The sequence below is a fragment of the Mobula hypostoma genome, chromosome 2 (assembly GCF_963921235.1).
Source record: "Mobula hypostoma chromosome 2, sMobHyp1.1, whole genome shotgun sequence".
In the NCBI taxonomy this organism is placed as follows: domain Eukaryota; kingdom Metazoa; phylum Chordata; class Chondrichthyes; order Myliobatiformes; family Myliobatidae; genus Mobula; species Mobula hypostoma.
Window position 1 is genome coordinate 4472389 of NC_086098.1, and position 24677 is coordinate 4497065.

Below are 24677 nucleotides of genomic sequence, written 5' to 3' on the forward strand. Positions count from 1 at the left end.
AAATTCGTCTGCCATTTCTCTGTTTCCCATAACAATTTCTCCCAATTCATTCTTCAAGGGCCCAACATTTTTCTTAACTATCTTCCTTCTCTTCACATACCTAAAAAAACTTTTGCTATCCTCCTTTATATTCCTAGCTAGCTTGTGTTCATACCTCATTTTTTCTCCCCGTATTGCCTTTTTAGTTAAGTTCTGTTGCTCCTTAAAAATTTCCCAATCGTCTGTCTTCCCACTCACCTTAGCTCTGTTATACTTCTTTTTTAATGCTATGCTATCTCTGGCTTCCTTTGTCAACCACTGTGGTCACTTTCCCCCCTTTGAATCCTTCCTTCTCCGGGGAATGAACTGATTTTGCACCTTGTGCATTATTCCCAAGAATACCTGCCATTGCTGTTCCACTGTCTTTTCTGCTAGGATATCCAACCAGTCAACTTTGGCCAGCTCCTCCCTCATGGCTCCATAGTCTCCTTTGTTCAACTGTAATACTGACACTTCTGATCTGCCCTTATCCCTCTCAACTTGCAGATAAAAACTTATCATATTATGGTCACTACCTCCTAATGGCTCCTTTACTTCAAGATCACTTATCAAATCCTGTTCATTGCACAACACTAAATCCAGAATAGCCTTATCCCTGGTCGGCTCTCGTACAAGCTGCTCCAAAAATGCATCCCGTAGGCACTCTACAAACTCCCTATCCTGGGGTCCAGTACCAGCCTGATTTTCCCAGTTCACCTGCATGTTGAAATCCCCCATAACTACTGTGACATTTCCTTTGCTACATGCCATTGTTAACTCCCTATTCAACTTGCACCCAATATCCATGCTACTGCTTGGGGGCCTGTAGATAACACCTATTAGGGTCTTTTTGCCCTTACTGTTCCTCAGTTCTATCCACACTGACTCTACTTCTCCTGATTCTATGTCCCCCCTTGCAAGGGACTGAATCTCATTCCTCACCAACAGGGCCACCCTACCCCCTCTGCCCACCTTTCTGTCCCTTCGATAGCACGTATATCCTTGTACATTCAATTCCCAGGTCTGATCCCCCTGCAGCCATGTCTCCGTTATCCCAACAACATCATAGTTACCCATTCGCAGCTGAGCTTCAAGCTCATCCGCCTTATTTCTGACACTTCGTGCATTCAGATATAGAATTTTTAACCCATTTCTTCTCTGTTTAAATCACTGCCTATTGTGCATAACCCAGCTCCCCGAATTCTCACCGGGCTATACACCCCTTGAATTTTGTTGTCCTTCTTAAATTTACTTACTCTTTCTGCACATTTAACTCCATGCTCTGTCAGACCATTCCTCTGCACATGTATCCTCCTTATCACTCATTCCGCCTCACCTTTCTCTACTTCACACTTAATATTCCGGAACCGTGTAGTCCCCACCTGTCCTTTATACTTCATCTCGCTATCCTCTCTCACATTCTGGATCCCTGCCCCCTGCAAATTTAGTTTAAACCCCCCCAAGCAGCACTAGCAAACTTTCCTGCAAGAATGTTAGTACCCCTCCAGTTCAGGTGTAAACCGTCCCGTCGGAACAGATCCCACCTTCCCTGGAACAAAGCCCAATTATCTAAAAACCTGAAGCCCTCCCTCCTGCCCCATCCTCTCAGCCACGTATTGATCTGTATAATCCTTCTGTTCCTTGCCTCACTCTCACATGGCACAGGTAGCAATCCTGAGATTGTTACCCTGGAGGTCCTGCCCTTCAGCTTCGCACCTAACTCCCTGAACTCAATACGCAGGACCCCCTCACTCTTCCTCCCCACGTCGTAGGAATTCAATACATAAAAGCATGCTGACATGGTCAAGAGGTTCATTTGTTCAGACAAAACATCAGAAGGGAGAAGAAATGTGATCTAAATGACTTTGACTATGGGATGATTGTTGGTGCCAGACAGGGTGGTTTGAGTACCTCAGAAACTGCTGATTTCCTGAAATTTTTCACCGATAACTGTCTCTAGAGTTTACACAGAATGTTGTGATAAGCGGTGGGGATTCACAGGGAGAGTGTCCGGTCAGCGGTGGGGATTCACAGGGAGAGTGTCCGGGTGGCGGTGGGGATTCACGGGGAGAGTGTCCGGGTGGCGGTGGGGATTCACGGGAAGAGTGTCCTGGCGGTGGTGGGGATTCACGGGGAGAGTGTCCAGTCAGCGGTGGGGATTCACGGGGAGAGTGTCCGGTCGGCGTTGGGGATTCACGGGGAGAGTGTCCGGTCGGCAGTGGGGATTCACGGGGAGAGTGTCCGGGCGGCGGTGGGGATTCACGGGGAGAGTGGCCGGTTGGTGGTGGGGATTCACGGGGAGAGTGTCCGGGCGGCAGTGTGGATTCACGGGGAGAGTGTCCGGTCGGCGGTGGGGATTCACGGGGAGAGTGTCTGGGCGGTGGTGGGGATTCACGGGGAGAGTGTCCGGTCAGTGGTGGGGATTCATAGGGAGAGTAGGAGTGTCCGAGCAGTGGTGCGGATTCACGGGGAGAGAATCCGGTCAGTGGTGGGGATTCACGGGGAGAGTGTCCGGGCAGCAGTGCAGATTCACAGGGAGAGTGTTTGGTGGGCGGTGGGGATTCATGGGGAGAGTGTCCGGTCAGTGGTGGGGATTCATAGAGAGAGTAGGAGTGTCCGAGCAGTGGTGCAGATTCACGGGGAGAGTGTCCGGTCAGTGGTGCAGATTCACGAGGAGAATGTCCGGGCAGCGGTGGGAATTGAGCCCCGGTCGTCTGTGCTAACCATTACGTTGCCGTGCTGCTGTCTGCATGCACTCCTACAGGCAGTCAGAGTATGTCAAAGATGATAAATCTGATTCTGATTCAGTCATCTGGAACTGAGGACAGAGATGAGGGGAACAGGTAAAAATGTGTGGGATTTACTTCAGGTTGAGAACAGGATTGGCAGCCCTGCAATTGTTAAAGTTGAGCTTGGGAGGCATGCATGACAAGTACTGGAAACTGGAAATGACAGGGATGAGAATTTCAGTCACGTGCCGATTAGGGAAAAGCAGGAGCAGTGTCTCAGATGTGGAAGCATGCAGTGATAAGTGACTACTGTTGCACGGTTTGAAGCTCAACACAGCATGCAACTTCAGTGTTTGTCAGACAAGCTGAAGGAATATGGATGAATTATCCGGGTGGGTGAGTTTCTGCCCCTGTTCTAAGGATTGATTATATTTTGGTGCAAGAGTCTCAGGTGGTCAGAATCAGAAATGGGTTTAATATCAGCGGCGTGCGTTGTTTCGTGGCAGCAACATAAAGTGTAATAATAAAATAAAAACTGTAAATAACTGTAAGAAATATATATTAAGTAGTGCAAGAAGAGAGCGAAAAAATAATGAGGTAATATGCATGGGTTTTTGTCTATTCAGAAATCTGATGGGCGAGGGGAAGAAGCTGTTTCTGAAAAGTTGAGTGCACGTCTTCAGGCTCCTGTGTTACCTCCTTGATGGTAGCAATGAAAAGAGAGCATGTCCTGGGTGATGATGGATGGCAACTTTTTGAGACATTTTCTGTTAAAAATGTTCTCATTGCTGGGGAGGCTAGTGCCCATGGTGGAGCTGGCTGAGTTCACAACTTTCTGCAGCTTTTTCCAAATCCTGTGCAGTGGCCCCTCCGTACCAGACGGTGATGCAGCCAGTGAGAATGGTATTTATGATAGTTAACTCAGTTACAGACGCCATGAAGTCAAGGTTGGTAGATGCCCTGAAAAAGGAGCGTTGTTGTTAAACTCAACTAACTCCATCATGGGCACCTGCCTCCCCATCATCAAGGGCATCTTCAAATGGTGATACCTCAAGAACAAGGACCCCCACCACCTAGGACATGCCCTAGATAGTGTGGATGTGGAGAGGAAGTTTCTTATAATGGGGAGTCTAGGACCAGAAGTTGTAGCCTCAGAATACTCGGGGGTCTCTTTAGAATAGAAATGAAGAGGAACTTCTTTAGCCAGAGGGTGAAGAATCTGTGGAATTCATTTCCACAGGTGGCTGTGGAGGTCAGGTCGTTGAGAATATTTAAAGCAGAGGATGATGGATTTTTAATTATTAAGGGTGTTAACGGTTACGGGGAGATGGCAGGAGAATGGGGTTGAGAGGGGTAATGAATCAGCTATGATATCATGGAGGAGTAGACTCGATGGGCCAAATGTCCGAATTCTGCTCCTATGTCTTGTGGTCTTCTGGGTGACCTTGTAGAGGTATGTAAAGTTATAAGAAGCTCAGATAGGGCTGAAGTCTCAAAAACAAGAGGGCATACATGTAAACAACAGGAATTCTGCAGATGCTGGAAATTCAAGCAACACACATAAAAGTTGCTGGTGAACGCAGCAGGCCAGGCAGCATCTCTAGGAAGAGGTGCAGTCGACGTTTCAGGCCGAGACCCTTCAGGGGGCGAACGTTGGAGAGCAGTACTGGTGTGAGAGTTGCCTCCACTGTTGGTGCTGCTTTCCCGTGTTCACTCCGTGGAAGAAAAATGGGATTGACTTTGAATGCGGCTGACTCATACGTCTCATACACCATCGACCTTCAGGCCCTGCCACTCAGGGACCTGTGCTAATACTATTTTGTGACTCTATGTGCTGGGTCGTGACTGTCTGTGCTGTGTGTGACTGTGTACTGTGATTTGCACCTTCACGCAGAGGAATGATGTTTCCTTTAGCTGTTTACATGTCTATGTGTATGGTCTATCGACAATAAACGTGAACTTGATATGGACCCAGAGTGAGCAAATAGGATTAGTATGGAGGGACAGAATGGTCAGCACAGATCTGAAGGGGTGAAGGGTCTAATTCTATGCTTACAACTTGAACACTGTGCCCCTTTCACAAAGCTTTGTGTCACCTGTCCCGTTTGAATTGATGATTTGTTATACTTGCCGATGCCTCTGTAGAATTACTTGCTTCTTAAATCTTATTCTGTGTACTGCAAACTGTGATGCTGAGCAAAAATAAGATTCTGCCATGTGACCATACTCAAATAAGGCTGATCATGTTAGATCTGTTTTAGACTCGAGTCTTTTCTCAGTCATTCATTGATTTTATGCCCTGACTGTACCTCCAGGTTGCAAAACCTGGTTAGACCACATTTGGAATATTGTGTTCAGGTCTGATCACCTCATTATAGGAAGGATGTGGAAACTTTAGAGAGGGTGCAGAGGAGATTTGCCAGGATGCTGCCTGGATTAGAGACCACACCTTATGAGGATAGGTTTAGTGACTAGGGCTTTTCTCTGTGGAGTGAAGAAGGATGAAAGGTGACTTGATAGGAGTGTACAATGTAATCAGAGGCATAGATCATGTGGATGGTCAGAGACTTTTTCCCAAGAGCTGAAATGGCTAGTATGAGTGGGCACCGTTTTAAGGTAACTGGTGGAGATTATGGTGTGGGGGATGTCAGAGAGTGGTGGGTGTGTGGAACACACTGCCGGGGGTGGTGGTAGAGGGAGGTGCATTAGAGGCATTTAAGAAAGAGAGAAGTGAAGTGAAGGGTTATACAGAAGGGATTAGATTGATCTTAGAGTAGGTTAAAAGGCCAGCACAACACCGTGGGGCCGAAGGTCCTGTGTAGTGCTGTAATGGTCTATATTCTATGTAGTTGCATGATTCTGAGCAAAATTGGTTGTGACCTTTGGATTCCTGCAAGAGGCCCAGCTGTGCCGTGGTTTGGTTCATTTAGTTGGCAACAACGCGGAGTAGGCATTTCTTGCCCTTTGAGCCATGCCGCACCGGCGTTAATCCTAACCCAGTTAGCATTAGGACAATTGGCAATGACCAATTAACCCACCCAGTACATCTTTGAACTGTGGGAGGACCTGGAGAAAACCCATACGTTCCACAGGGAGGATGACAGAGTCTATTTACAGAATCGAACTCCGCACTCTGGAGCGCCCCGAGCTGTGACAGCTGACCGCCATGTTACCGCAGGTTTGGGGGCTTGCATGCCCCGGTAAGCTGGAGCGCTGTGCTGGCTGGAGTCAGGGCTTTGTGCTTTGGCTCTTGGTAGGGACAGGTCAAACGGTAGAGACCAGACTAAGAGTGGTCCACCGGTCCGCCGGGTTCAGGAGTACAGCTCAGGGCTAACACCCCTGACTGGTAAAACAAAACTGTTACAGAAACAGCAATGAAGAATCCTGCATCTGCGTGCGACGTTATTCCTGAGTCTCCACTTAGGACATGCATTGCTGACAGTAGTGAAAACTCAGAGGGAACTAGTGGCACGATGAAGGAAGACTTGAATGCCACCAGAGATAGAGGACCTCCATTCCTGCCCTAAACGCCAATGGCATAATGGCAGGTAACATTTCTAGATTGAGAAGTTAAACATTGCAGCCTTGGCACCATTCAGAAGGTAGGTTATCCTAGAATTCTTGTTGATTGCTCAGCCTTTCAGTCAACATGATGGAAAACGATCAACCTGTTTTTGTGAACAAAAAAGCTGTCATATGATTGAGAAGTGTGACTCTTAATATGTTTAGTTGTGCTACAAAAAGGGAAACTATTCTGTGTTTTTTCTTCAGCCACTTGCATTTCTATGTTTCTATATACTCGAACGTATTTGATAGAGATATGTAAAACTATGAGTGGTATAGTTAGGGTAAATGCAAGCAGACTTTTTACACTGAGCTTGGGTGAGATTAGAACTAGAGGTCATAGGCTAAGTGTGAAAGGTGAAATATTTAAGGGAAATGTAAGGGGGATCTCCTTCACTCAAAGCGTTATGAGAGTATGGATCGAGCTGCCAGTGGTGGATGTGGGGTGGAAAGCAACATTTAAGAGAAATTTGGATCAGTACGTGGGCGGGAGGGGTATGGAGGGCTTTGGTCTGGGTGCAGATCGATGGGAGTAGACGGTTTGGCATGGACTAGATGGGCTGAAGGGCTTGTTTCTGTGCTCCAGTGTTCTGTGACTCTATCTCCGTATTTCCTTACAGTGATAGTTTGCTTAAAGAAGCCATGTTAATAGCACTATCATCATCATGTGCCGTGTCATATGATGTGGGGGATCATGGTCTTTGCATGATCTGACTGGGGGGCTAAGCAGCTGCGACACATTGCCCAACGGTGACCTGTAGGCTAGCAGAGGGAAGGAGAGCCTTACACCCTGCCACCTGTTAATATATCATACTTAAATTGAAGATACATGTTCATATCTCAAATTTGAAAGAAATCATAGAAAAATCATTGAATTGAATCCGTTCCTACTGTTCCTGTGAAATGATCCATTGAACTAGCTTTTGGCTCTTTGAAATTGGATTGTGAGCATGTATTTCCAGTTACATTGCTTCTCTCAGTAAATCATTTCCATCGTCACTAAGTGGTTATATTGTTCTTTGGTTAAATTGAGTCAAACAAGAATTGCAGGGTTAATATCAGAGGTGAAATATACAGAAACAAAATTTCTGACACACTTCTCTTTGAATATTTTTAGGAAGCCAGTTCTGTATCCCACGCATGGAACCAGCTGCTCTTTGTGGATTTGTGTGATGCACCAGGATGTCGGGTAACTGTAATTGAAATTTTCAAATATTATAGCTGTATTATAGATGGATAACGGATAGATATTCGTGTACCTTCATTGGGAAGGAGCCTTGGGTCCCACCTGATTTAAGAACAGTTATTACCTACATTGGGAAGTCGGTACAGAAACCTTGGGTCCCACCAGGTTTAGGAATAGTTATTACCCCTCAACCATCAGGCTCCTGAACTAGTGTGGATAACTTCACTCACCTCAACTCTGGACTGATCCTACAACCTATAGACACACTTTCAAGTACTCTACAACTCATGTTCTCAGTATTACCTATCTATTGTTTTTGCACAGTTTGTCATCTTTTGCATGTTGGTTGTTTGTCAGTCTTAGTGTGTGGTTTTTATTGATTTCATTGTATTTCTTTCATTCTCCAGTGAATACCCACAAGAAAACAAATCTCAGTGTTGTACATGATGATATGCATGTTCTTGGATTATAAATTTACATTGAACTTTGTACTTAGAGGCATTCTGCTTTTAACTCCTGATCAAGTACTGTTTTTGTTGGAAAGGGCAATTTTTAAATTTTATTGGTTTTAAATCTGAGTCACTGGATGTTAGACAATAAAACATAGGAACAGAATTAGGCAATTCAGCCCACCAAGTCTGCTCCGCCATTCAATCATGACTGATCCTTTTTTCTATCTCCTTCTCAACCCCAGTTCGTGGACTTCACCCTGTAACCTTTGAGGCCATGTCCAATCAAGAACCTATCAATCTCTGCCTTAAATACACCCAACGACCTGGCCTCCACAACACAGCTGCTCGTGGCAACCTCCTCTGGACGCTTTCCAATGCCAGCACGTCTTTTCTAAGATGAAGGGCCCAAAACTGTTCACAATATCAAGATGCAAACACGAGGAAATCTGTAGATGCTTAAATTCTTCCTAGCACCTCTTCCTAGAGATGCTGCCTGGCCTGCTGCGTTCACCAGCAACTTTGATGTATGTTGCACAATATCAAGATGAGGCCTCACCAGTGCCTTATAAAACCTCAGCATCACACCCTTGCTCTTGTATTCTAGACCTCTTGAAATGAATGCTAACATGGCATTTGCCTTCTTCACCACTGACTCAACCTGCAAGTTAGCCTTTAGGATGTTCTGCACAAGGACTCCCAAGTCCCTGTGCATCTCAGATTCCTGTATTTTCTCCCTGTTTATAAAATAGTCTGCATATTTATTTCTACTACCGAAGTGCATGACCATGCATTTTCCAACATTGTATTTCATTTGCCACTTTCTTGCCCATTCTCCTAATCTGTCTAAGTCCTTCTGCATCCTACCTGTTTCCTCAACACTACCTGGCCCTCCACCAATCTTTGTATCATCTGCAAACTTGGAAACAAAGCCATCTATTCCATCATCTAATTCATTGATATACAGCATAAAAAGAAGTGTTTCGAACACCAGCCCCTGTGGAACACCACTAGTCACTGCCAGCCAACCAGAAAAGGATCTTTTTATTCCCAGTCGCTGCCTCCTACCAAGCAGCCAATGCTCTAACCATGTTAGTAACTTTCCTGGAATACCATGGGCTCTTAACTTGGTAAGCAGCTTCATGTGTGGCACCTTGTCAAACATGGCTGATCCTGGATCCTACTCAACCCCATATACCTGCCTTCTTACCATATCCGTCGATGCCCCGACCAATCAACTTCTGCTTTAAGTATACCCACAGACTTGTCCTCCACTGCAGTGTGTAGCAGAGCATTCCACAGGTTCACCAATCTTTGGCTAAAAAAAAATCCTCCTTACTTCTGTTCTAAAAGGTCAACTTTGAGGCTGTGCCCTCTAGATCTGGATACCCCCACCATGGGAAACATCCTCTCCACATCCACCCTATCTAGTTCGTTCAGGATTCAGTAGGTTTCAATGAGATCCCCACACATTTTTCCAAGTACCAGTGAGTACAGGCCCAAAGCTGCCAAATGCTCCTCATATGTTAACCCCTTTATTCCCGGAATCATCCTCATGAATCTCTTCTGGACTCTCTCTAATGACAACACATCCTTTCTGAGATATGTGGCCCGAAACTGTTGACAATACTCCAAGTGCAGCCTGACTAGTGTCTGATAAAGCGTCAGCATTATCTTCTTGATTTTATGTTCTTTTCCCTTGAAATAAATGCCAACATTGCATTTGCAATGTTAAATTGGATCCCTAGAAATTTATTCAAGAATTCAAATTCTTTTATTTTTATTTATTTAGCGATACCACATGGTGACAGGCCTTTCTGGCCCAATGAGACTGCGCTGCCCGATTACACCCATGTGTCGAATTGCTTTAGTAACCCATACGTCTTCGGAATGCGAGGAAACTGGAGCACCCGTTCTCCCACGCAGTCATAGGGAGAGCGTGCAAACTCCACACAGCCAGTGGCGGAATTGAACCCAAGTCATTAGCACTGTAATTGCGTTATGCTAACTGCAACACTTATATAAAAAAAAGTCACTGACTGTTAAATTTGAACCCTAGATGTTTATTCAAGAATACAAATTGTCAGTAAGAAAGATTAAGTAAAACTTAAAGTGAAGGAATCAATGTATTAAAAATAATGCTCTTGTATATATTTTTCTGCAATTCCTTTGCAGTCACAGGGATTGGGAACGGGTTATTCTTTTGAATGTTGCGTTTACTGAGGGATGATGATTGACTGGAGCAAGCAGGGAATTGTGAATGTACTGGACACCAAATGGAGCATTGGTGTAACCTCTCATCCAAATGAGGACAGGAGTAACTTTGTGTCAAAACGTGCAGGTTATGTGTTTGAATCTGCAAAATTGTTCCGTGTTATTTCTTTTGCAAAAATTACATTAATTTAGAGCCCTGACTGATATTGAGTGCAGGTCCAGCACAAGCAAATAGAATAAAAGGCTACTTTAACTTCATTGGTAACACACACAAAATGCTGGAGGATTTATGTCAGGCAGCATCTGTGGAGAGCAATAAATAGTGGATGTTCATCAGGACTGGAAAGAAAGGGGGAAGAAACCGGAATAAGAAAGGGGAGGAAAAGGAGCACAATCTAACAGAGGATGGGTGAAGCCATGCGAGAGGAGAGGAAGGAGTGTGGGACAATAAAGATGCTGTGAGGAACTGGGAGTGAAGCAGTAAGACTGAACAGCAGTGCCACCCACTAACTCCCTCCCTGCTCGGTTATTTCCTGTCAGTTGCCCTGTGTATTGCCTACTTTATGGACATACAATCAATCTATGTATAATAGCTATCTTAAGCATGTGTATTTATTATTATTGTGTTTGTTTTTTTGGTTCTGCATCCAATCTGGAAAAACAATTATGTTGTCCTCCTTACGCCTATGTACAGGAAATGACATTAAACAATCTTGACTGTTGATGGGTTGAAACGGCAAAGAGCTGAAGAAGAAGGAATCCAATAGGAGAGGAGAGTGGGCTATGGGAGAAAGGGAAGGAGGAGGGGCACCAGAGGGAGATGTGAGGAAAGCCAGAATGAGGAATGGAAGAAGAAAGAAGGAGAGAGAGGAGAAATGACCAGAAGTTGGAGAAATCGATATTCATACCAGTCAAATCAAGTCAAGGTGCTTTTTATTGTCATTTCCATAAGACCATAAGACAAAGGAGCAGAAGTCGGCCATTCAGCCCATCGAGTCTGCTCTGCCATGAGCTGATCCATTCTCCCATTTAGTCCCACTCCCCCGCCTTCTCACCATAACCTTTGATGCCCTGGCTACTCAGATACCCATCAATCTCTGCCTTAAACACACCCACACACACAACATTTCAACCATAAGCTGCTGGTACAGTACACAGTAAAAACGAAACAACGTTCCTCCAGGACCCTGCTGCTGCATGAAACAACACAAAACTACACTAGACTATGTGAGACAGCACAAGGCTATACTAGACTACGTCAAACATAAAAACTACACTAGACTACAGACCTACACAGGACTACATAAACTGCACAAAACAGTGCAGGGCAGTACAATAATTAATAAACAAGACAACAGGCACAGTTGAGGACAAATTACAATATAATAATACATGATGTAGATGTCAGTCCAGGCTCTGGGTATTGAGGAGTCTGATGGCTTGGGGGAAGAAACTGTTACATAGTCTGGTCGTGAGAGTCCGAATGCTTCGGTGCCTTTTTCCAGATGGCAGGAGGGAGAAGAGTTTGTATGAGGGGTGCGTGGGGTCCTTCACAATACTGTTAGCTTTGCGGATGAAGCGTGTGGTGTAAATGTCTGTGATGGCAGGAAGAGAGACCCCGATGATCTTCTCAGCTGACCTCACTATCCACTGCAGGGTCTTGCGATCCGAGATGGTGCAATTTCCGAACCAGGCAGTGATGCAGCTGCTCAGGATGCTCTCAATACAACCTCTGTAGAATGTGGTGAGGATGGGGGGTGGGAGATGGACTTTTCTCAGTCTTCGCAGAAAGTAGAGATGCTGCTGGGCTTACTTTGCTATGGAGCCGGTGTTGAGGGACTAGGTGAGGTTCTTCAAGAGGTGAACACCAAGAAATTTGGTGCTCTTAACGATCTCAACGAAGGAGTCGTCGATGTTCAGCAGAGAGTGGTCGCTCCGTGCTCTCCTGAAGTCAACAACCAACTCTTTTGTTTTGTTCACATTCAGAGACAGGTTGTTGGCTCTGCACCAGTCTGTTAGCTGCTGCACCTCCTCTCTGTATGCTGACTCATCGTTCTTACTGGTGAGACCCACCACAGTCGTGTCATTGGCGAACTTGATGATGTGGTTCGAGCTGTGTGTTGCAGCACCGTCGTGGGTCAGCACAGTGAACAGCAGTGGACTGAGCACACAGCCCTGGGGGGCCCCCGTGCTCAGTGTGATGGTGTTGGAGATGCTGCTTCCAATCTGGACTGACTGAGGTCTCCCAGTCAGGAAGTCTAGGATCCAGTTGCAGAGGGAGGTGTTCAGGCCCAGTAGGCTCAGCTTTCCAATCAGTTTCTGAGGAATGATTGTGTTGAATGCTGAACTGAAGTCTATGAACAGCATTCGAATGTACGTGTCTTTTTTGTCCAGGTGGGTGAGGGCCAGGTGGAGGGTGATGGCAATGGCGTTGTCTGTTGAAAGGTTGGGACGACATGCAAACTGCAGGGGGTCCAGTGAGGGGGGCAGCAGGGTCTGGATGTGCCTCATGACGAGCCTCTCGAAACACTTCATGATGATGGATGTGAGTGCAACGGGAGGCTACCCAGATGGCTATGAGGGGTCTTCATAAGGTTAGTTTACGGAGTAGAATGAAGGATCAGCTTCATTCACCGTAAATATTTACATGTATCAGGAATTTGCTGTGGGGAGTTGGCTCAACATACAACAAAAAAGCAACTTCAATAATTGTAAAGAATTATGTAAATATAATGTCAAAGTACAGATATGGAATAAAATGCACGTGAGTGAATAAATACCATTGTGCATTTACACTGTAAGCATCACAAGCAGTGGTTGGTAAAGTATTTACAGTTCAGTGAGTGCAGTGACAGGGTGAATAGAGGGGGTGCGGGAGGCTAACTGGAATGGTGGATCAGATTAACTGCCTGGGAGAAGAAACTTTTAAGATGGCGTGAATTTTTTGTTTTAATAGTTCTTCAGTGCTTTCCTGAAGAGAGCTTTTGGAAAAGGCAATTCGCAGGGTGGGTAGCGTCCACAATGATTTTTCCTACCCCCTACTTTGTCCGAGACACGTACAGGTCCTGCAGTGATGGTCGACCTTTTCTGCTGAGCTGACAGTTCACTGTAGTTTTTGTATACTGTGAGAAGACGCTGCACCAAACCAGCTAGTAATAGTTAGAAGTCCTGACGAAGGGTCTCGGCCTGAAACGTCGACTGCGCCTCTTCCTATAGATGCTGCCTGGCCTGCTGCGTTCACCAGCAACTTTGATGTATGTTGTTTAGTAATAGTTGATGTGGTATGAGTATTTTTAACGCTGCATTAACAGTGTATGCAAAGTGCCAAAAAAAGGTTTAATAACTTTGCCTTTTATTTTTATAGTTCACTGCGTCCAGTTTAATAAATAACCAAATAATAAGACTTAATCAGAATGGAATTGCTATGTTTCGAAGTCAGAGGAAGCAAATGTGGGTCTTATCTGATCTCTGATTTACAAACGGAACACCTCTGAGCTGTTTTATATTTGTTCATTTCTTGTGCTTTGTTTTCCATGGTTAAATAACATGGATTTTGGCATTGTATGTCAATGAGATGTGTCTGTTTTGTGTGTGACTCAGTTAGTAGCTGGAAATTTAGACTTTGTCACAAACCTCCTACACAACGTGCTGCTTATATAAACTACTCATACATATTGTACACGTGAGCATGAGGGAATTTAAAAAAAGCATTTATTAATGGAACGCAGCAGGCCAGGCAGCATCTATTGGAAGAGGTACAGTCGACATTTCAGGCCAAGACCCTTCGTCAGGATTGGGAAGGAAGGGGGAGGAACCCAGAATAACGACATGGGGGGGGGGAGGCGGGGAAGCAGTACGAGCTGGAAGGTGATAGGTGAAGCCAGGTGTGTGGGGGAGGGGGGAGGTGATAGGTGGAAAAGGCAAAGGGCTGGAGAAGAAGGAACCAGATAGGAGAGGAGAGTGGACCATGCGAGAAAGAGGAGGAGATCCAGGGCAAGTGATAGGCAGGTAAAGGGGTAAGCAGGGTGCCAGACTGGGAAATAAAGAGGAGGGAAGGGCAGCAGAGAAAATTACTGGAAGTTGAAGAAATCGATGTTCATGCCGTTGACTGTTTATTCATTTTTTTAGATGCTACCTGACCTGCTGAACTCCTCTAGCATTTTGTGTGTGTTGCTTCAATAAAAATTAGGCTTGCTTTAGCCTTACGATAGATCGAGTTGTCAGCTGGAGACTTCCACCTCGGGTGGAAATGGCTAATACCAGGGACATGATTTGAAGGTGATTTGAGAAAGGTATTGGGGGGTTTTTCAGAGTACACAAAGAGAGTGGTAGGTGTGTGGAAATTGCTGCCGGGGTGGTGGAAGAAGCAGATAGATTAGGGATATTTAAAAAACTTAGAAAAGCACATGAATGGAAACGTGAAGGGCTACAATACGTTATTGTATTGTTATTACAACGTTATTACAGTACAACGTGAAGGGCTACAATACTGTGCAGAGGCTGTAGGCATGTATACTGTGTGTAGAGCTAGGGTGCCTTAGACTTTTGCACAGTACTGTAGTAATTTTATTTATTGCATTGTACTGCTGCCAGAGAGAAAAAATTTTTGTGACATATGTGAGTGATGATAAGCCTGATTCTGATATGGGTCTCTGTTGTGGTAAGGGAACAGGGGGAAGGGATTTATGGTTGGGAAAAGAGAAAGGGAGAGGGGAGAGAGCTGGAAGCACCAGAGAGACAGTCTCTCATGATCAATAAATTGACTGGAGTCAAATGTCCTTGACTGGTGTCTGAGGGCTGGGTGTGTCTGCACCCGTGCCTAAGACTTTAGTACAAGAGTCGGAAACGAGGGGTGTCCTTTTAGAACGGAGATGAAGAGGAATTCCTTTAGCCAGGGAATGGTGAATCTGTGGAATTCTTTACCACAGGCGGCTATGGAGGCCAAGTCATTGGGTATGTTTAAGGTAGAGGTTGATAGATTCTTGATTAGTCAGGGCATGAAAGGATACAGGGAGAAGATAGCGGATTGGGGCTGAGAGGGAAAATGGATGAAATGGGAGAGCAGTCTCAATGGGCCAAATGGCCTAATTCTGCTCCTATATATCTTATGAAAATGACCTGTGAAATCGCCAGATTCAGTTGGTGTGATACTTGTAGGGAAACTAAGAAGCCCCCAGAAGTTTCTGGGATTGCACAAACAAAGAATTTATAGGTACAGTATTGCAAACATGAGAAAATCAGCAAATGCTGGAAATCTAAAGCAACGCACACAAATGCTGGAGGAACTCAGCAGGTCAGGCAGCATCTATGGAGAGGAATAAACAGTCAACATCACAGGCCGAAAGGAAGGGTCTCAGCCTGAAATGTTGACTCTTTACTCAGCAGTTACCGAGCAGGATGACGAAGAGAAACCAAAACTGGATTCGATAGTGTCTGTGTTTTGTTAAATGGCAACCCAACTGAAATGTTTAAGGGGGATTTCTTCACTCAGAGGATGGTGAGAGTGTAAAATGAGCTGCCAACCCAAGTTGTAGATCTGAGCTCGACTTCAATATCTAAGAGCAGTTTGGATAGGTACATGAATGGGACCAGGCACAGTAAGAGTTCAGCACGGACTAGACGGGCTGAAGGGCCTGTTTCTGTGCTCTAGTGTTTATGACTCTAAGCAATTTCTTAACCTCTTTGCACTTCCAATGGCTTGGGCATAGAGAATCTGATTTTACAAACCTCATTTATTTTCCTGTCAAAATTTAACCCATCCCCTGATATAATTCATCAGTATTATATTTCATTTCGTTAGCATGTTCATTTTTGCCACAAGTTTGCACATTCCTCACTGGGACGGCACAGTAGCATGGGCGTTTAGCACAACGTTACTACAGTACCCGACCTGGGTTCCATTCCGGCTGCTGCCTGTCAGGAGTTTGTATGTTCTCCTTGTGACTACATGGGTGTCCTCCCACATTCCAGAGATGCATGGGTTAATTGGTCACATGGGTGTAATTGAGTGGCACAGGCTCCTTGGACCGGAAGGGCCTGTTAACGTGTTGTACCTCAAGTTCAAGGTTATTGTCATTCAAAGCTGCACATGCATACCACCAAATGAAACAACGATCCTCTGAATCAAGGTGCAAAACAGTGTACCCGTAACTCAGACACTAGACATGAAATAATATTACCACAAATAATAAAATATGTTCCAGAAGATTGACATTTAGCATAAGGTACATTTATGACACAAGTTAAAAAGTAAACAGTATAACTCACTCACAACACGCTGGAGGAACTCAGCAGGTTGGGCAGCATCCGTGGAAAAGATCGGTCGACGTTTCGGGCCGGAACCCTTCGTCAGGACTGTAGGGGGAAGGGGCAGAGGCCCTATAAAGAAGGTGGGGGAGGATGGGAAGGAGAAGGCTGGTAGGTTCCAGGTGAAAAACCAGTAAGGGGAAAGATAAAGGGGTGGGGGAGGGGAAGCAGGGAGGTGATAGGCAGGAAAGGTGAAGAAGGAATAGGGGAAAGCACAATGGGTAGTAGAAGGAGGCGGAACCATGAGGGAGGTGATAGGCAGCTGGGGGAGGGGGCAGAGTGACATAAGGATAGGGGAAAGGAGGGGAGGGAATTACTGGAAGTTGGAGAATTCGATGTTCATACCAAGGGGCTGGAGACTACCTAGATGGTATATGAGGTGTTGCTCCTCCAACCCGAGTTTAGCCTCATCATGGCAGTAGAGGAGGCCATGTATGGACATATCTGAATGGGAGTGGGAAGCAGAGTTGAAGTGGGTGGCAACCAGGAGATCCTGTCTATTTTGGCAGACGGAGCGGAGGTGCTCGACGAAGCGGTCCCCTAATCTGCATCGGGTCTCACCGATGTAGAGGAGGCCGCACCGGGAGCACCGGATGCAATAGACTCACAAGTGAAGTGTTGCCTCACCTGGAAGTACTGTTTGGGGCCCTGAATGGTGGCAAGAGAGGAAGTGTAGGGACAGGTGTAGCACTTACGCTTACAGGGATAAGTGCCGGGTGGGAGATCCGTGGGGAGTATAACTCTGCTGGTGTTTTATATGTGATGGGACCTGGGTGGTGGCAGGGTGTTCAGTTGTCTCATAACCTGGGGGAAGAAGCTGTTTCCCATCCCAATTGTTCTTGTCCTAATACTACAGTACCTCCTGCCTGATGATGGGGGGCGGGGGTCAAAGAGATAGCTGGATGGATGGGAGAGATCATTGTCAATGCCAAGGGCCCTGCATATGAAGTGCTCCTGTAATTACCTCATATAGGTGTGTAACCCTTCGGCCAGCTTCACTAATCTAGGGGAAGGCAGCCCCCTGCCCGGCCAAACTTAGGAAATCTTGTTTGTGTAGGTGCTGCATGATGTGTTCCCCTGTTACAAACCAGTACCATGAAATAACAAACAGTACACAATTCGCAATTAAACGATTGAGCTTTATAATTCTTAATTTGATGATACAGTTAATAAAGAAACTAAAAAGAAAAAGGGCCCATTCTCGTGAAACGGTCCAATGTGCAACATTGGAGTTCACTGTTTTCCCGTCTGTTTGTTCTCCATTGATTTCCCCCCCCCAACCCCAGGTGTCAACTTCCGACCCCATTCCAGGTCCGCATCGTCCTGCTGTCTACGACTTCCCCGTTCTGGCATCTTTTCTCTCCATCTTCCATGGAACAAAAGACCGTAAAACCTTCCCTCAGGCACACTAGAAAGAAAACCATCTTCCCTCATTGGCTGGCGCGCATCCCAAAGCCCCCGTTATCTCCGGTCATCACCCAAACACTGCACTACAGAGAAACCATTATGTTAGCAGGGAAACCTTTCCCATATCATTACAGTTATATAGACCAAAAGAAACAGGAGCAGAATTAGGCCATTCAGCCCATCGAGTCTGCTCCGCCATTCCATCATGGCTGATCCCGGATCCCAATCAACCCCATTCCATCATATCCTTCAATGCCTTGACTGATCAGGAAACGAATCAGTTTTTGCCTTAAATATACACACAGACTTGGCCTCCAACGCAGACTGTGGCAGAGCATTCCACAGATTTATTACTGTCTGGCTGAAAAAGTTCCTCCTTACCTCCGTTTTAAAAGGTCGCCCCTCAATTTTTGAGGCTGTGCCCTGTAGTTCTGGATACGCCCTCCATGGGAAGTATCCTGTCCATGTACACCCTAACTAGTCCTTTCGGCCTTCGGTGGGTTTCAGTGAGATACCCCTGAATTCTTCTAAATTCCAGTGAGTACAGGCCTAAAGCTGCTCAACACTCCTCATATGTTAACCCCTTCATTCCTGCAATCATTCTTGTGAACCTCTTCTGGACTCTCTCCAATGACAACACATCCTTCCTGAGATATAAGGCCCAAAAGCATTGACAATACTCCAAGTGCAGCCTGACTAGTGTCTTATGAAGCCTCAGAGTTATCATCTGCTTTTATATTCTATTCCCTTTGAAATAAATGCCAACATTGCATTTGCCTTCTTTACCACAGACTCAACCTGTAAATTAACTTTCTGGGAGTCTTGCATGAGAACGCTTAAGTCCCTCTGATGTTTGGATTTTCTGCCCATTTAGATAATAGTCCACACTATTGTTCTTTCTACCAAAATGCATTATCATACATTTCCCAACACTGTATTCCATCAGCTACATTTTTGCCCATTCTTCTAATTTGTCTAAATCCTGCTGCAATCACATTGCTTCCTCAGCACTACCTACCCCTCCACCTGTTTTTGTATCATCCACAAACTTTGCCATAAAGTCATCAGTTCCATTATCTAAATATTGCCAAATAATGTGAAAAGCAGCGGTCCCGATACTGACCCCTGAGGAACTCCATCGGTCAGTGGCAGCCAAGCAGAAAAGGCCTCTTTTATTCCCACTCACTGCCTCCTGCCTGTCAGCCATTCCTCTATCCATGCCAGTATCTTTCTTGTAACACCATCGGATTTTATCTTGTTAAGCAGTTTATCATGTGCGATACCTTATCAAAGGCCTTCTGAAAATCTAAGTGAATTTTGTTCACTGCCTCTCTTTTGTCCACCGTGCTTGTTACTTCCTCAAAGAACTGTATCTGTTTGACAGGCAAGATTGCCCTTTACAGAAACCATGCTGACTTTGACTTAAATTATCATTAGTCTCCAAGTTCCCCGAAACCTCATCCTTAATAATAGACTCCAACACTATTCGAACCACTGAGGTTAGGCTAACTGGCCTATAATTTCCTTCCTTTTGCCTTCCTCCCTTCTTAAAGAGTGGAGTGACATTTGCAATCTTCCAGTCCTCTGAAACCATGACAGAATCAAGTGATTTGAAAGATCATGACCAATGCATCCGTTATCTCTGCAGCAATCTCTGTCAGGACTCTGGGAGGTAGTCTGTCTGGTCCAGACCTTAAGACTTTCGAGTTTGTCTAGCACTTTTTCCTTTGTAATAGCAATGGCACTCACTCCTGCTCCCTGACACTCACGGACCTCTGGCACACAGCTAGTGTCTTCCACAATGAAGGCAGATGCAAAGTACCCATTAAGTTTGTCTGCCATTTCTTTGTCCCCCATTACTACCTCACCAGTATCGTTTTCCAATGGTCCAATACCAACTCTCACCTCCCTTTTACTCTTTATATAAATGAAAAAAAACTTTTGGTATCCTGCTTTATATTATCGGCTAGTTTGCCCTCATATTTCATCTTTTCCCTTCTTCTAGCTTTTTTAGGTGCCTTTTATTGGATTTTAAAAGCTTCACAATCATCCAACTTCCCACTTACTTTTGCTATGTTATATGCCCTTTCCTTGACTTTTATGCAGTCCTGAACTTTCTTGACATCCACGATTGCCTACCCCGCCATTTGAGAACAACTTCATCTCTAGAACATCTTTAACCTGAGTCTTGTGAGCTCTTACCAGAAACTTCAGCCATCTCTGCTCTGTTGCCATCCCCACCAGTATCCTCCTCCAATCCACCTGGGCTAACTCCTCTCTCATGCCTCTGTAATTCCCTTTATTCCATTGTGATATCGATACATGCGATTTATGCTTCTCCTTCTCAAGTTGCAGTATGAATTCAATCATATTCTGATCACAGCCTTCTAAGGGTTCCTTTACATTAAGCTCCCTAATAAGATCCGGGTTATTACACAACACCTAACCTAAGATAGCCTTTCCCTGAGTAGGCTCAAGCACAAGCTACTATTTTAAAAAAAGCCACCTCGTAGGCATTCAACAAATTCCGTCTCTTGCGATCCGACACCAATCTGATTTTTCCAATCTCCTTACATATTGAAGTCCCCCAATACAATTGTGTCATTATCCTCATTACGGGTCTTTTCCAGCTCCCTTTGCAATCTCAACTCCACATCTTAGCTTCTATTTGGAGGTCTGTATATGATTCCCATAATGTTTATTTTTAACCCTTATGGTTCCTTAACTCTACCCACAAAGATTTAGAATTCTCTGACCCATTGTCACCTCTTCCTAAAAATGTAGTTCCATCTCTTACTAACAAAGCCACACCACCGCCTATGCCTTCCTGCCTGTCCTTCCAGTACAAAGTGCATCCTTTGATGTTAAGTTCCCAACAATGTCCTTCTTTCAGCCATGACCCAGTGATGCCCACAACATCCTACCGACCAATCTCTAATTGCACCACGAGTTCGTCCACCTTATTTCAAATGCTACGTGCATTTAAATACAGCACCTTCAGTCCGGCATTCTTCGCCCTTTTGAATTTTGCCTCTGTGCCACAGTTTAACTCTTTGCTCTGTCTGCATTTCTACCCAATCATTGGCTTGTCCTTCCTTACATTCATGTTACACCCATCATCTACCTGTAAACCTGCTGGCTCATCCTCAGCTCTGTCATACTGGTTCCCGTCCCCTGTCATATTAATTTAAACCCCTCCCAGAGGGATCATTGACTATTGATCAATACTCTCTGAAAACAATAACTAAAAACAATCTATTACCGTCCTTCTATCACCCCTTGTTCAATCCCTTCCGACCTATGTTCGTGACACTTCTCACGCTCTTAATCTTTTCGATGATTTTAAGTTCCCTGGCCCCCACCGCTTTATTTTCACCATGGATGTCCAGTCCTTATATACTTCCATCCCCCATCAGGAAGGTCTCAAAGCTCTACGCTTCTTTTTGGATTCCAGACCTAATCAGTTCCCCTCTACCACCACTCTGCTCCGTCTAGCGGAATTAGTCCTTACTCTTAATAATTTCTCCTTTTGCTCCTCCCATTTCCTCCAAACTAAAGGTGTAGCTATGGGCACCCGTATGGGTCCTAGCTATGCCTGCCTTTTTGTTGGGTTTGTGGAACAATCTATGTTCCGTGCCTATTCTGGTATCTGTCCCCCACTTTTCCTTCGCTGCATCGACGACTGCATTGGCGCTGCTTCCTGCACGCATGCAGAACTCGTTGACTTTATTAACTTTGCCTCCAACTTTCACCCTGCCCTCAAGTTTACCTGGTCCATTTCCGACACCTCCCTCCCCTTTCTAGATCTTTCTGTCTCTGTCTCTGGAGACAGCTTATCCACTGATGTCTACTATAAGCCTACTGACTCTCACAGCTATCTGGACTATTCCTCTTCTCACCCTGTCTCTTGCAAAAACGCCATCCCCTTCTCGCAATTCCTCCGTCTCCGCTGCATCTGCTCTCAGGATGAGGCTTTTCATTCTAGGACGAGGGAGATGTCTTCATTTTTTAAAGAAAGGGGCTTCCCTTCCTCCACTATCAACTCTGCTCTTAAACGCATCTCCCCCATTTCACGTACATCTGCTCTCACTCCATCCTCCCACCACCCCACTAGGAATAGGGTTCCCCTGGTCCTCACCTACCACCCCACCAGCCTCCGGGTCCAACATATTATTCTCCGTAACTTCCGCCACCTCCAACGGGATCCCACCACTAAGCACATCTTTCCCTCCCCACCTCTCTCTGCATTCCACAGGGATCGCTCCCTACACAACTCCCTTGTCCATTCGTCCCCCCCATCCCTCCCCACTGATCTCCCTCCTGGCACTTATCCGTGTAAGCGGAACAAGTGCTACACATGCCCTTACACTTCCTCCCTTACCACCATTCAGGGCCCCAAACAGTCCTTCCAGGTGAGGCATCACTTCACCTGTGAGTCGACTGGGGTGATATACTGCGTCCGGTGCTCCCGATGTGGCCTTTTATATATTGGTGAGACCCGACGCAGACTGGGAGACCGCTTTGCTGAACATCTACGCTCTGTCCGCCAGAGAAAGCAGGATCTCCCAGTGGCCACACATTTTAATTCCACATCCCATTCCCATTCTGACATGTCTATCCACGGCCTCCTCTACTGTAAAGATGAAGCCACACTCAGGTTGGAGGAACAACACCTTATATTCCGTCTGGGTAGCCTCCAACCTGATGGCATGAACATTGACTTCTCTAACTTCCGCTAGGCCCCACCTCCCCCTCGTAACTCATTTTTATGCACACATTCTTTCTCTCACTCTCCTTTTTCTCCCTCTGTCCCTCTGAATATACCTCTTGCCCATCCTCTGGGTCACCCCCCCCCGTCTTTCTTCCCGGACCTCCTGTCCCATGATCCTCTCGTATCCCCTTTTGCCTATCACCTGTCCAGCTCTCGGCTCTATCCCTCCCCCTCCTGTCTTCTCCTATCATTTTGCATCTCCCCCTTCCCCTCCAGCTTTCAAATCTCTTACTCACTCTTCCTTCAGTTAGTCCTGACGAAGGGTCTTGGCCTGAAATGTCGACTGCACCTCTTCCTATAGATGCTGCTTGGCCTGCTGCGTTCACCAGCAACTTTGATGTGTGTTGCTTGAATTTCCAGCATCTGCAGAATTCCTGTTGTTTGCGTTTATTACCGTCCTTCTTCCATTTCACATTGTTCCATGTTTTCACTACTATCTGTGGTTATTTTTGTATTTTAATTTACAAGTAGTCTCACATTTGCCCTCTAGGGGTTTTGAACTGGCTTTACTGTGATTCACTGCCCTGTATTGTAGGCCTCTTGTATTTAAGCAAATGAAATTACTTTTTAAAAATAAATTATACTTTGGATGCTCAAAATGAAAAGCTCCCTCTCTTCTAATGCACTATTTGCTCATTTAAGCCTTTCTTGCTAACAATATGGTGACACATTCTGTTATTGATCGCTGATTTTTGCCTCACTACAAAAATAGCATCATTCCTTTTCCAGCTGTTATTAGCTGTTATTTTGTGTTCAGTTTACTGGTCAGTGGTGATGTCCTGTCTTCCAATTTTCCCATTTGCTGGTCCCACAGCTAAATCTTGAGCTCATTTGGCTGGTCCATTTAAGTGCTAAACACCTTTTCCACCAGTCTTGTCTACTTGTGACGTCGCTTTCAATAAACTAGGCACTTGTACTCCTAAGTTCCTGTGTTTCAATCCATTTCCCAGTGCCCTACCATTCATCACATAATCCTACCTTGGTATGACTTTCCAGAATGCATCACCTCACACTTGCATTGAAATCCATTTGCCACGCCTCAGCCCACTTCCCTAACTCATCAAGACCCCCCTGTCTATTTACTTAGAGACACAGGGCAGACAGAGCCAGTCTTTCTGGCTCAATGAACCACACGGCCCAGCACTATTTAACACCAGCCTCATCACAGGCAACTTACTGTGACAAATTAACCTACTAACCGGTATGTCTTTGGATTGTGGGAGGAAATCCATGCAGTCACGGGGAAAACATACAAACTCCTTACAGAGCATGCCAGAATTGAACTCTGAGCAAATCTCTCCTCCCTGATAACATCCAGATTTCCAAAGCATATCCACGAGGCACCATGGTAGCATAGTGGAGATGTTTTGGAGATCTGAATGATATCCTAACATTGTCCGAACTCCACATGTAGAACTGACCATCTCAGACTATTAAACCACATGTACAACTGACCATCTCAGACTATTTAACCACATGTAGAACTGACCATCTCAGAGTAGTTCACATGTACAACTGACCATCTCAGACTAGTTGACATGTAGAACTGACCATCTCAGACTATTTAACCACATGTAGGATGACCCTGTCAGACTAGTTCACATGTACCACAGGCTATCTCAGACTAGATCAATCACTGTTTTCAAATCGAACATTGCAATGAGTGATCAGTAAACCCCTTCTGGTCCGGGATTTGCAAGGCATCTGACCGTAAGAAAGGATTGTGATGACTGCTGAAGGATCATCAAGGTCGCTCTTCCACCTATCCAAGATATTTATCAGGAGCACTGCATACGCAGGGCCCGTAGCGTTGTCAGTGATCTCTCCCATCTGTCCAACTATCTCGTTGATCCCCTGCTGTCAGGGAGGAGGTACGGTAGTATTTGGACAAAGACCATTAGGAAGGCAAACAGCTTCTTTGCCCCAAGGCCATGAGAATCCTGAACCTCCTGCCACCACTCGGGTCTCACCAAGTGTGAAGCACCACTGGCATTATGCTGTTTACTTTTCAACTCGTGTTGTAATTATTTGAT

The 24677-nt window shown here is 45.4% G+C and overlaps 1 protein-coding gene across 4 annotated transcripts in view; it reads left to right on the forward strand.

Moving 5' to 3' along the window:
- Positions 1 to 24677, forward strand: part of gpr63 (G protein-coupled receptor 63) — a 74439-nt gene that overhangs the window by 2925 nt on the left and 46837 nt on the right. For 2 of the 4 annotated variants that reach the window (XM_063070020.1, XM_063070028.1), the window contains exon 2: positions 7429 to 7506. Coding sequence is in view for 1 of the 4 variants with exons in the window: in XM_063070038.1 (XP_062926108.1) it covers positions 7429 to 7500 (72 nt within the window). In the remaining 3 variants the exon portion in view is untranslated. The remainder of the gene's footprint in view (positions 1 to 7428; positions 7507 to 24677) is intronic. The other 2 variants (XM_063070015.1, XM_063070038.1) reach the window with 1 other exon arrangement.